The sequence below is a fragment of the Thamnophis elegans genome, chromosome 5, assembly GCF_009769535.1.
Source record: "Thamnophis elegans isolate rThaEle1 chromosome 5, rThaEle1.pri, whole genome shotgun sequence".
NCBI classification, from domain to species: domain Eukaryota; kingdom Metazoa; phylum Chordata; class Lepidosauria; order Squamata; family Colubridae; genus Thamnophis; species Thamnophis elegans.
The window spans coordinates 715711-730044 of NC_045545.1; the positions used below are offsets into that span (position 1 = coordinate 715711).

At 37.4% G+C, this 14334-nt stretch overlaps 1 protein-coding gene across 2 annotated transcripts in view; it reads right to left on the reverse strand.

Annotated features, from left to right (window-relative positions):
* Nucleotides 1-14334, reverse strand: part of DENND1B (DENN domain containing 1B) — a 159114-nt gene that overhangs the window by 75291 nt on the left and 69489 nt on the right. For both annotated transcript variants that reach the window (XM_032218349.1, XM_032218347.1), the window contains exons 8-9: nucleotides 10402-10455; nucleotides 9757-9867 (exon numbers count right to left, since the gene is read on the reverse strand). In XM_032218349.1, coding sequence (XP_032074240.1) covers nucleotides 9757-9867; nucleotides 10402-10455 — 165 coding nt within the window. The remainder of the gene's footprint in view (nucleotides 1-9756; nucleotides 9868-10401; nucleotides 10456-14334) is intronic.

The window sequence follows — 14334 nt, forward strand, 5'->3', positions numbered from 1 at the left end:
TGAAAAGGTTTGGAATAAAAAAGTTAATTTTGAAAGGATGCACTCCTAGGGATAAGGATTGTAGCAATTACCTCAATGGTAGTCTGGATTCCAGCAAGTGGGAATGCCTGGCCAAAGATTAGATCTAGTTGATATTTGGATGGGAGACAGATTTTGGGAGTTCTAGTCTGGACTTGAAAGTTATAAAAACATCCCAGGAAAAATAAAGGCAGGAAAACTACAGTTGAACTTATTTTAAAGATACCTTTATAATTTTTTGCCTTCTACTTCCTGCCTGCTGACAAATGATGTTTGAGCATGCTATTCTGAGAAATATTTATATATATTTCATATATATATATATACACATACATACATACATACATACATACATACACACACACACACACACACACACACACACACACACACACACATACACACACACACATATATATATATATATGTGGGAAAGTGTTCTTTTTCACTGAAGTTATTATTAGCAAAGTATTTCAGCACCTTGCAGGTGGGGAAAAAAAAAAACAGAAGTATGTCAAAATAAATACACTGGCAACTATAAACAATAAACTGCTGCAGAGAGAAATGCAACACATTAAAAACATTTTTAAAGTGACAGAAGGTAACCATCTGTCTACAGTCTAAATATTTAATTAATGCTCATTTTTTAAAAATTAAAAATGCAGCAAAATGTAAGGGAGCTAACGTACATACAAACAGTCCTGTACTTTTAAAAGTATCGTGAAAGTGAAATAAATATTTGAACTTAATAGAAAAAGTAGAAGTCAAAGTTCCTTTGATAGATTATACTGAAATGAATAGTCATTAAAATAAATAGTATGCTAATTGTAGAAATTATTTTATCATTTTTTTCTGGTTTTCTAAAATTAGTTTCGAATGGCACAAATCAACTTCCAGAAAGCATTTAAAAACACCATAATTTTATAAAAATGCTACCTACTATGCTGACCATATTTTCAGAGACTATCTTAATAATTGTTAACTCCTTGGTAAAGATTTGAATTATTAGGTTTTCACTGTATTTAACTATGGATCTAATTATAAATTATTCATATTAATAATAAACCGTATCTCAAATAAATATATAGATGTTGAAATCAAAGGAAACCATTTACTGAAAGTTTTATCAAATATCAAAATGTGATAAGCAATAATCAAGATCTATCTTTTCCTCTATTACATAATGTGAATTTCTCCAAATGGCAAGGTAGTATATAAATACATAATAGATAAAAATAATGTTGCTAGTATCAGAGGAATCAAATTGCTGCTTCAGAAGATTCTGGAAGTGCAGTTTCTGAACATATATAATTTTTTGAGAAAGGATTGTTTAAGGTTTTGATACCAAATTGGAAGCTTTCGCACATTTTCTACTAGAGTGGTATGTATAATGGAATGTTCTCTGCATCAGCAAACTGAATTTTGCCAGAACTTTCCCAGAAAAACACTCAGATCAAGAGACTACACAGTCCCAATCTGGAAGAGGAAGGCATGAAGCGGTTTGGGGTAATCACACCCTAGAATCCGTCACAATATGTCTAGCAGCTCAAACAGTATAGCTGTAGTTCGGAAAGATTCTGTCTATTACATGGGTGTCAAACTCAATCGTATCACGTGACATATCATGATCTATTGTGATGCTTTTTGCCTTTGTGGAGCTGGGGTGGTCGTGGCCTGGACATGACGCATCCAGCCCATAAGCCGCCAGTTTGACAGGCCTGGTCTATTAGGTTTAAGCAAACAGAGGATTGGACTTTATTTCACTATCTCATTTCTGGCCTTGTGCCCCACAATATGTTTTGGTTCAACTATTGGTAAGTTGCCTGTTCATTCAAAGGATTCAATATACCGTATATACTCGAGTATAGGCCGACCCGAATATAAGCCGAGGCACCTAATTTTACCACAAAAAACTGGAAAGGTTATTGACTCGAGTATAAGCCTAGGGTGGGAAATGCAGCAGCTACCGGTAAATTTCAAAAATAAAAATAGATACCAATAATGTTTTTGAATATTTATTTCAAAGAAAAACAGTAAACTAGCGGTGTATTCAATGAAATACTTCACTCACCTCATGATGCTGATGTCCCGCTGTGATGATGATGTCCCGTGCAGCCGCGGGAGCGATGTCCCGCCTCCTATGACACACGGCACAGTGATTCCTATCATTGGATCACTGTACCAGAGGAGGTGGGACATCGCTATGTGGCTGCTTGCCATAACAAGGAGGAGGTGGGACATCGTTGCAGAGCGGCAGGAGGGGGAGGAAGGGGAATCGTAAGACAGCCCTGCATTACATTAGAACGTGAGGAGGGGGGATGGTGCGGTGCGCGCTGCGCGGCAAACTGACACAGAGGGAGGGGAAACTCACAGGGGCACTGGGCCATTCACGAGCGTCACCCAGCGGCATGGCCCCGCCCCTTTTTCTCCTCCATTTCGGGCAAATTTTTCACTGACTCGAGTATAAGCCGAGGCGGCTTTTTTCAGCCCAAAAAGTGGGCTGAAAAACTAGGCTTATACTCGAGTATATACAGTACATAAATGCCTATAATGAATAAAGATAAATCTTGAAAGAAAGCTCAGGAACTCTTCTAAGAAGATTGACTCTTTCGGCTTTCTAAAATTGTTTGTGTAGTAATTATTCTTCATATAATTATTAATATAATGTAATGTAGTATAATAATTCTATACATAATTATCCTTATGTATATTAAAAAGAGATACCTTTTTATAAAGAAATAACTCAATCCCTTTCATCACAAGTACCAACAATTTCAGTAATTTATCACTTTCTCTGTTACTATAAATATATTTTCTTCCCATATCTTAAATATAAACAAATTCTTAAAGTCTCATCATTCTGTCCTAATCAGCAAAAAATCTTTAAGAATTCTCAAAAACAGGATATAGCATTTTAACCTTCATCAAATAAATCAATCTTATATTTCTTTCAATAGTGACATCACTTTCTCTTTAAAAAATGTCATTAATCTTGATCAAATAAACCAATGTTATGTTCTTTTGCTTTTAACAATCTTGATCTTTAATCTCTTTTAATGTTGTCCCAGAACCTGACTTCTTTCCATTTTCTCTTAGTCTCTTCTCAGAAGCTTCATCAAAATTTTAACTTTTATGATAGCAGACAATCGTAAGAGTAACTTCTGAATGCATTTTTCCAGATATCCACCTCCAAGGGAAGGTGTCTTAATAATTTCAAAATCTCCATATATTTTAATAGCATTCTAAACAGTCCACAAAAAGGATTATTGTAATTAATTTCAGAATCTTACTTCAAAGTAATATGGCCTCCTAGTCCATTTATAACTTTCCAAAATCAATGTTCTAAACACCCTTCTGCTGTATTCCAAAATAAGAATTTTTTAGATCCTTAAACTTCCATAAATCTTTTCTAATCAAGGACTAAAGGAAACTCATCCAATGAAACTTGCTATTCTGAAGGTTCTTAATATCCCTAAAATACCCAACAACAAGCAATTTCCAGAAGTAATTAAGAAAAGAGGCATTCAAAACTAGCTTCCTTTTGAAAGCACTGACTGTGATAAGGGCAAAGGTGGTTATCCTTTGACTCCTAGAGGTCTATACTTGCCAAAGACCACTTATGGCCTTCTTCCAGAGAGATGCTGACTGGCGGATATGTGGGTAAATCTCAGGTCCTCCTTGTTCTGCCATGATTGGAAGCTGCATTCTCAATGGGACTGTCTTCAATTCATCACTGCTTCCCCAGAGGTCTGGGCGGGCATATACTTTAAAGGTAGCACATAATTCCCTTCGCTTTTTGTCAGGCCTGATATTAATTCTTTATTATTTCAAGTGACTCAGAAACTGAAGATACAAGAAGTACAGAAATTACGGTAGAGTTATTTTATTTTTCTTAGGTCTGCTTATTCGCACTCAGATAAGAAAACTCATAAAAAGCTTTTTTTTGAAAAGAGGGTCAACCTCTTGCATTTTTCAAATTATCAGTAATGCTTGATCCAAAAAAGACCTGGGTGTTTATGGAACTGGGCAAATTCACAATCCAGTAGTGGAAGGAAGATCAACCTTTGGGCTCAGCATTGAACATTAGAGGAGGGAATCACTTTGGATCGTGAAAATGCACTATATCTCAGTGATCCTTGAGAGGTTGCAGATTGTGGAGTGGACCAAACATTTCTTCTCCCCCGTCTTCTCTCATCCTCCCAGCCTTGCTTCTAAGGATTTGATCAAGTTTTAAAAGTATGATTCAGCATTTTGATGAAAAGGTTATCAATGCAAATAAATCTTACATCCAATGGGAGAAAAAGTGTCAAGAAATTATTGTACAAGTAACTAAATTAGGATATCTGGATCTGGCAAATATTCATGAATCTCTTCTTTAGAGTCAGCTGGAAGACGAGCATGTTGAAGGTTAATGCAATTATAACAAATGGGGGTTTGTTTTGCATTCCCTAGCATCTGGTCAGTTGCTCTGCTTCTTTCAAATGTTCTCCCAATTCCCTTGACAACATTAAATGAAAAATACCATGTCTGTCAAAGGAAGAACTGATAAGAAGAAATGTATCTTATTTGCAGATATCAACTAGTTAAGAGTTATCTAACAGAACATGAGGTCATAATTGATTCACTGGGTTAGGGAAAGGACGGCCTCCCAATTGCAGGGAATCACTTTACTTTCTAATTTTTAGTCTTTTCCTTTTGCTGTTTTTATGCAGATGAAAATTTATTTGTGAGAAGAGCCAAGATTATGCAGTTAGAAATGTACTTACAAATGTATTGGTCCATTCTAAGATAAAGAAATGCTCTGTGTGTGTGTGTGTGTGTGTGTGTGTGTGTGTGTAAGGGATGGGGAAGAGAGATAATATTTCGACCTCTGCATTAAAGCATAGCATCCTTTCCACCTGCTTCTCTAGCAGAGGCCTTGAAACAGACACCCACTATTTAACATATTACTGACAGGATGATGAGAAGGCTGCTGTCAGGCAGAGGCCAGCTGGGTGTTAGAGACTAAATGCACAGCCCCAGCTGACTAGTTAGAGGAAATCTGGAGAGGTACAATTACAGAGGCATATGACAAGCCTTCATGCCTGACTGACTTGAGAACCAATGACATGGCATTAAACAGCAATCCTTCCCATCCAGTGGTCACAAAACAGCAATAAGTCAACTGATGCACTGTTGTAAAATCATGATTTATTCCTTTGCTTTGAATACACAAGACTACAGCATGATGTTCTGGTAGAGTACCACAGCAGGTTCACTTGGGGCCCAAACTTCTCAGGCCTGTCTACTACAGGCATAAAATCAATGTGCTAGCAGTGCCTTTCTGAAAATGCTTCTCACGCTAGTTTAAGGAGAGGAGAAATACACTGAATTCACACCCACAAATATTAAAGTTATGATATATAATAGCACAGATTTAAGATGTACAACAGGCAAAGGGTATGTGAGATGACAAAATAAAAACATTATAAATTAAATGTTTTGGAAATAAATATTATGCACATGATATGCATTCATTCATAGTTAAAATGCTATTATAAGGTAAGAAATGCAAATATAGTGACAACCAGGAAGCTGATCGGACGTGGAATTCTCATAACTTTTAAAGTGAAATCTGTTGCTTTCCACCAACACAACCCTCCGTGGTCTCACACAGTGGTGTATTAAGGCTCACTGGTGCCCTAAGCATGACAAATATTGGTGCCCTCCTCCCTTTTACACACCGTACAAATCTTCATTGTTGTTTTTTTCTTTCTCAACTTTGTGGTGCCCCCTTTGGGCCTGGTGCCCTAAGCACATGCTTAGTTTGCCTAATGGTTAGTATACCACTGGTCTCAGGCATTTCCTATATTTAAATTTTTGCATAGTAAGTTTAGTGCTTTATCATCACAATTTAGTGGCACAGGGTTTCCTAATGTAAAGAATGTGGATTAGAGTACAGCAATTTTGCACTCCCACCTCCCTTCTCTCCCCCTCCCCAAAAAGGAGAAGGAGAAGGCTTGAATTATGGGTTTGATCTTGGTCCTAACTGCCCTTAGATAGCGAACCAAAACTGAGCTGATAACATGGAGGTGACATCATAATTCAGTCTGCAGGAACTCTCATAAACACTTGATATTAAGTTAACGTCCAAAGATAAAGGACAACTCCTTCAACAAAAGAAAGGAATTGATAACACTCTTACCCAAAAGTAGCCTACATATATATATATATATAAAAAAACTCCTGGTCTTATTAGGAAATAAATGGGAAATTAATTCCTTGGTAAAGGTAATAGATTCTTATTTAATATCTAAGATTGATACAAAATATTAAAAATAACTGACCTTTGATTTCAGTTTTATATTCAATATATATTTTTTTTGCTTTTGCCTTTTCTAAAGATTGAGAATAATTGCATTGAAATCTCATCCATAGTTTATCAGGAATTGAATTGAATTGAATTGAATGGGTTTATTTATAGGCCGCCCTTTTCCCTGAGGGGACGCAGGGCGGCTCACAACTCATAGGAAGGGGGGTACAGACAATAACATATAACATTACATATAATTAAAAGTAAACAACATTCATCCAACATTCGGGTGGGGGCAGATCAATCTCTACCCCCAGGCCTGGCAGGATAGCCAGTTCTTGAGGGCTGCGCGGAAGGTCTGAAGGGTGGTGAGGGTACGGATCCCCACGGGGAGCTCGTTCCAGAGGGTCGGAGCTACCACTGAAAAGGCTCTCCTCCGCGTAGTGGCCAGCCGGCACTGGCTGGCAGATGGCACTCGGAGGAGGCCTAATCTATGAGATCTAATCGGTCTCGAGGAGGTAATCGGCAGGAGGCGGTCTCCCAAGTACCCAGATCCACTACCATGGAGGGCTTTATAGGTGGTAAGAAGCACCTTGAAGCGCACACGGAGATCAACAGGTAGCCAGTGCAGCTCGCGGAGGATAGGTGTTATGTGGGTGAACCGCGGTGCGCCCACAATCACTCGCGCGGCCGCATTCTGGACTAGCTGAAGTCGCCGGATGCTCTTCAAGGGCAGCCCCATGTAGAGCACGTTGCAGTATTCCAGCCTGGAGGTCACGAGGGCGCGAGTGACTGTTGTGAGGGCCTCCCGATTCAGGTAGGGTCGCAACTGGCGCACCAGGCGAACCTGGGCGAATGCCCCCCTGGTCACAGCCGACAGATGGTGATCAAAGGTCAGCTGTGGATCCAGGAGGACTCCCAAGTTGCGAACCCTGTCTGAGGGGTGTAAAATTTGACCCCCCAGCCTGAGTGATGGAATGCTAGCCAAATTGTTGGGAGGGAAACACAACAGCCACTCGGTCTTTTCGAGAATGAAAAGAAAGGAGAATGAAAAGATTTGCTTTTCTCCCCACTGGGTCTTAGGCAGTGGTGGGTTGCCAATTTTTTTACTACTGGTTCAGCTGTGCTCCCACACACACAATGCTTCTGCACATGTGCAGAAGCATCTGGGCAGGTGGGCGGAGCCTCCCGCCACTGCTACCACTGGTTCGTACCTCTGGTCTTAGGTTATATGTGGGTTTGGAAAAGAGTCCATTCTTCTTCTGTGTATTTTTTGCTATCCTTCCAAGCTGAGAATCACCATCGAGGAATGAGGTTGGATGGGATGAGGTTGGATGGGATGGAGACAATTCATCCCACCAATCAATTCCATGAGCTGGAGAATTGGCATCTGCAAGCAACACCCTCTGCTTCTTTTGCTAATCCTCCCAACCTCCTGCCAGGTCTCAGAGTAGAAGCGGAAGATGTGAGAGTCAGCAACTATAAAACTGAGGCCAAAGGGAGGAAAATGGAATCTTCTGTCCAAACAACAGGAAGGCGATAGAGGAGATGGGGGGCTCCTGCACCAGCTCATGTTGGCCCTGAAGCGACACAGATCCTAGCCCTGACAGCCTTATGACCAGAATCATTGTGGTATCACTGATTGTACAGCAAGACTTTTGTCACGAAGGAGGAAAATGGCCTTTATATTTTGGAACTGTTAAATAAAAAAAGTAAGCTCTCTTGACCGAGGACTAAAAATGAGAGCATCCTCTGATATAGTTAAAACCGTACTTGTTGGGAGTTAGCAGGGCATAAGGATGAACCTTCAGAGCATAAAACTATTAGCTTACTTTAACGTAAGCTAAGATTGTAATTGTTAGACTGCACTGCCAACCATAAGTCGGTTACACTTGCAGAATCTTACTAGTTTAAGCTTTTAAACCCTACTTCAGCGATCAAGGAAACAAAAAAGTCAAATTGAAATAAATATATGCATATAATATTTTGAGGAACAAGAAAAGCGTTTTGCTGTTACATTCCCCAGTTTTATTTAACTTCTTAGACTGGTCCACACCAATACTGACCAAGTGTGAGCTTCTTAGCTTATTTTCAAAGTCTGCCATGATTGGCCAGAGACTGCAAGTTAGCTTATACGTAAGAAGGTTGCTGCATTGAGTACACTAACAATTCTAGCTATATAACATCCCAGAATGGCTGATGCTGTTTTGCATTTGATTCATTTTCAAAAAAATTCTTGCCATGCTAGCTGAAGAGAAGAAAAATGTCTCTTTCAACATCAACATTGTAATTTGTGGCGATTTTATTTTCCCTACTAAAGGAGACCTTTATTTCTCTTTTTTTTTTTAAATGGAGGAAGAGGAATATAAAGAAGAGAAAATGGTATCACTAGTCCTTCTAAGCAATTTATAAGAAGCAACTTACAGTAATGCAATTAACTGATACACCAGGTTTTTTGTGTTTGTTGGAGAGTGGGGGGGGGGGGATCCAAAGACTTATATTCCACAAATAAAAAGCCAACAAATCATTCAAAACGTTTTTTTTTAATTAAATTAAAATTAATGTTTTTTTAATGGATTTATCTTCAAATGAGCATTAGTTTTTGAAAATGTTAACACATCCGCTTTATTGTTAAGAGAAGAATAGACGCCCGCATGAATAAAGTCTGGTATTAAAGTATTAAGTAAAGCAAAGGGTTTGGGGGAGTTTAATTAATTTATTTATGGGCTTAAATTAAGCAGACACTATGCAGAAGATATAAATGATGCCCACTGGCATGAAGGCAATGTTATTTCCAAATTAACGGTGATGGATTTAGAGTTATAAATGACACCACAGGCTGAAACAAACAGGACTATCAAAAGATTTAGGCATGGATAAACACAGCACAGCCTTTATCTCAGTTCCATCTGCAATGACACAGGAAAGCCATTTCAACCTAGGCAGAGGCATAAAACTGATGTAATAAAAAATGACTTGGAATAGTAAGTCATTATCAGTCTGAAGAGCTGCTCAAAATCAGAGTCATTACAGTATATCTTCGCCAACACTACTAGATTTAGGATAGCAGCTATTATCATGGCCCTTTGATTCCTGCCTGGTGGGCCCAATGGAATAAGCCACAAGTGAATAATAAAGATCTTATAATAGCCCTTAAGAATTCTTTATAGGTTGGAAGGCATAGAAATATAACTCTAGAGGGTTAAAGAACTCTCATCCCTGGGTAACAAAAAGTAATTAACCCGCCTTAATGTCTTTGAGTAAGCCCATATCAATCAGACTTCCATGCTTCAAGAGTCAGATTAAAACGACATCTTTTAAAGAGAGTATGTAGATATTGTCTCATAAGTATATAAGGGACATATTTAAATCTAGAGAGATATGCAAGCCCTTTTTGTGAGATGTTCAATATGGTCTACTTGAAAAGAGATGTGTGAAGTACTCACAGTGCTTAGCTTGCTGGAGGTAATAATGATGCGTCTCTCATGCAACATGCTGGCATAAAGTTGTAGCATGTTATTCACATCCACAGCAACAAAATATTCAGTAAGATTTCTCTAATAAACGAAGAATAAGGTCTGTTAACACATTAATAAAGGTAACTGAATTATATATAAATTTATTTCTGTCTAGCTAAAATAATCTTTTTAAAGAAATGTATCTCCCTAATAAGCATTTAACTGAAATTTATCTATTATCATTTGCATATTTTGAAAACCTGTCCAAGAATAATCCTATATTTTCAGAAAGGCGCCTTTTGAATTGCTTGTTTTTGAGTTTACTATATATCTATAACTATTTATTTAAAACTCCAATTATATATACACACACTAAATCCTAAGTAAACCCTTGCATTAATTTTAGCTAAATTAGCTGCATAAATGCAGATATAATCACACACACATTGCTGCACATATTATCCAAAATACCCAACAATGTTACGTTAATACTTAATTATGCATTTCCTATAGATGAATGAAGCCATATTAATGAGGGAGTTTAATCAATAATTATTCAGATTTCTACAGATGTTTGTTAAATGATTTAATTTGGAAGCCTTTATAAATATTGCAAATATAATCAAAACTTACACTTTCAGGAACAGTTGGTAATCCAGTTAAATCAGGAGTAATAAAATACGAATGCTAGTCAAGAAAAAAAAAATGCAAAATTATTATTCAAAAAGAGAAAATCATTATAAAATAATACTGTATAAGCAACTAAATTTTAGATCTGCTTTGAGAGGACATATTATTAGTAATCAGAAGCACCAGATTACTCAACCCATGTTGATGTACCCATTAAAAAAAATTAACTTCTGCTGAAATCGTCCAGTACGGTTGATTCTGCATACAGACTAAACAGATCCATGACAGCCAACAGTGCAAAAGAGGATCAGAAAATAGCTTTGCACAGTAAACTTAAAATGAAAGCAACTGGAAGAGATTAAAAGAAAAAATACCCTTTTAGGTTCTCCAACACATACTACTATTCTAATTATTAACTAGTTTTATTAGAAAATGGATTAATGGAGATGTGCACTACAATAAAAACATATCCAGTTGCTCTTTTCTTACCTCTAGAGGGACACGTAATTGGAAGTAAGGAAGGGGTATGTGGTATTCCTCACAAAACTTAATTTTGTTTTGGGGATTGTAGTTACTGACCGTTGCCATGTATGGTTCTCATTGTGAAACGTTTACGGGTGAGCTTTTAAATAAGGTGTGTTCTCCATGGTTTTTAAAAAGAAATAAGAGGTAACCAAAGACAGAGGTTTTTACAAAGGAGTTTGGGGGGAAAAGGTTGCCCACATTCATATGGGATATAATTAGTAGCCTGGAAATGGTTCTTCCCTCTCCTGTTTCCACTCTGAAAAATCTTACAGTGACAAAATGGTTAATACAAAAAGACATTTCAACTTATGACCCCAATTGGGATGGAACTTCTGTCTTAAGTCAGTGTGGTTGTTGTAAAGCGAGGCATCACAGGACCAGACTCAACATTGCAACATTTCCGCCATGGTCATTAAGCGATTCACATGATTGTTAAACAAATTCAGTTTCTCCAGTTGACTTTGGTTGCCAGAACCTGGCTGGGAAGATGGCAAATCACAAACGTCGTAAATGCAAGTTGGTTGCCAAGTGCCCTAATTGTGATCATGTAACTATGGGAGGATAACATGATGGTCATCATTTTGAGGACCAACCGTTACTTTTTCAGAAGCCATCATAACTTTGAACCAAAGTTAAACCAAATGGTCATAAATCAGGAACCACCTACAGTAACTTATTTGTCAGATTTTTGAAAGTAGCTTTCAAGGCTTCTCGGGGAATAACCAAACTTGTTCAAATAAATGTACATTTGTTTTAATCAAAAAAGAAGAAAGAAAGCAAAAAGAACTAGAAAAGAAGAAAAAATCTTATAAATACCCAAAATTAGAAAGGGTTTTTTAATTAAAAAAATTAACATACATTTCACTATCAACATAAATAAAATATGTTTCATGAATACTACAGAGATAAAGGAGGAAAAAAACCTATTACCTCTCCCCTTTGTTTGCAAGAAATAATTTATATTTATGGAATGACTGATATTGGATCACATGAGGTACAAAATGCTATTGTGCTTTTAACAAGACAACATGATAGGTTGATATAAAAGCTGACTGAAGGAACATTTGATCAACTGAGAGTTCTTAGCACCATAGATGCTTAATATAGAACTAAATTTCCTTTCATTCATTAGTTATAATTTCAGAATGTCCCACTTTTGTTCTGATGTTGGGCAAAATAGAAATAATCCTGATTGCCATGCAGCTCGAGTTTCAATTTTACTGCCCAGCACAATCTATATTCCAATAAAACACTCGTATCTGTTTGCCTGCTTGTAACCTTTAACTGGGGAAAATGTGCATCCAGAATACGCAATTTTTTGAACCAAGGCAACTCAAATGGGTTAACTTATACAAGGCTAGGACTCATTACTCCAGTGGTTCCCAAACTTGGCAACTTTAAGACTTGTGGACTTCAACTCCCATAATTCTCTCTGCTGGCTGGAGAATTCTGGGAGTTGAAGTCCACAGGTCTTAAAGTTGCCAAGTTTGGGAACCACTGCATTACTCCCATGGTGATGGAATTTTGGGGAGTTGTGGCTGATACAGTTCCTCCACACTGCTATGGTCAATGACTGCCATTCCCAATGCTCCCTGACAGCTTCCCACAAGTTAATAGGGAAGCCAACAGGAAACCTAAACTCAGTCGTGATTGTCCACCAAGTCTTTAACTTATGGGAAACTAGCAGGAAATGTTTGTAATGAGGAAGTAAGAAAATAAGGTTGCACATTGCCTGGATAACTCTTCCCCACCTGCACAATTTCCCCAACCTCTTGGCACTTGCACTGTGCCAATCACTTGAGCCCCCCTATTCAACTTCCCTGACTTATACAGCGTCCTTATGTGCCTTTCAGAAGACTGGTTTTTATTAGCCTTTGGGCAGAGAAAAAAATGGTAGGAACACCAGCTCTTGAAAGGCACAGAAGGCTGATCAGTTCCCAAGGATTTGGGGTCCTCCAGCACACAGGAGAATTTTCCTTCCCTGCACAGAGCGGGGGGGGGGGAGAAAACCTTGCTCTACCAAGGTAACAGACATCAAGTTCTCCATTTCCTGCACTTGCAAACCTTCCCTGCCAATTCCTCATTGTCTTTCTGGGGAAGTTGGCAGAGAAGATTGCAAACAGTAACCACATGATTGTAGGACACTTGACAACCAGTTGTAAACGTGAACAGATTGCCAAGCCCCTGAAATGTGGTCACATAACTAGGGGCAACACAATCATTTACAACAGCTGGTGATTGTTTACATTCCATAAAGCGTCTGTTCTAAGGCTGTCATAAAGGAAACTCATAAAATCACTGGTCATAAGTTGAGGACTGTCTGTATCAATTGGCTTGTATCCTTGGGTTTTTACACCTTTGGATTATTTCCTATTGCAAAAACCTTTCCTGGGTTTTTGGCAAGATGTAATTTAGAGAGCTTGATTTTATAATCATTGAGAAGCCAAAAATTCAATTTGCTGAACAATTATCATGAGAATGACACTGAAATATAATGAAGATGTGATGGGAAGACATTGCTCACATACTTTCAACAGGGCCATCTGTAAATATATTCAGTGAAAATAATACAGTTTTGATCCCTAGGCTACTCAGATCCCTTCTCTGAAATACACAAACAACTGAAATAGAGAAAAAAAACATTCTCTGCATTTTTAATAAGCAAAATAGGTATAAGAATAAACTATTGTCACTTTATTAAATATTAAGACCCTTTTTTAGTAGACAATTTACACATATAGTTCCAAATCTGACAATATACATTCTTGGAAAATATATTCAAATACTTTGCCTTCTTTAGACCAGAGTCAAAACATAGTGATTTCTCAGGAGACATTTATAAATCTCTTGCAATCAATAGACATCATTTGGCAGGCAGTTTTTTTTTAAGCACCTGAGAAGAATATTTTGTACTTACTATTAACATATATGGTTCAGTATTCAAAATATGCTCACTGGAAAACACTTGTTATTTTTCCAACAAGATCAACCAATTCATTTTTGAAGCAAGTCTTATTTGGCTTTTAAAAATGTGTTCCTTTCTAAATGAATCTGCCCCTTCTTTTTAACAAGGACTATTTCATCCTTTTATGCTTCTTCTTTCAAGTCATGTAACATTTTATTTTTCTTTTGCAGAAGAAAAAGTAACAGGATTGCCAAAGGAAATTTTGTTAAAGCAACAAGTGACATGGTAAGAAAAACTAAGATATATATTATGATTATTCTTCCTAAAGGAAGCCTCTTCTTCATTAATAAATAATTATATTCATTACTATGTTAAGTTTAAATTTGCAATAACAAAGCTCAGGTTGTTGCTCTCCCAATCTTCTAGTATCTAAATTATCATTGGAGGGGGGATCAGTGGAACCAAACCCACATGGCAGCAAAAGTAGATTATAAAGAGAATGAAAA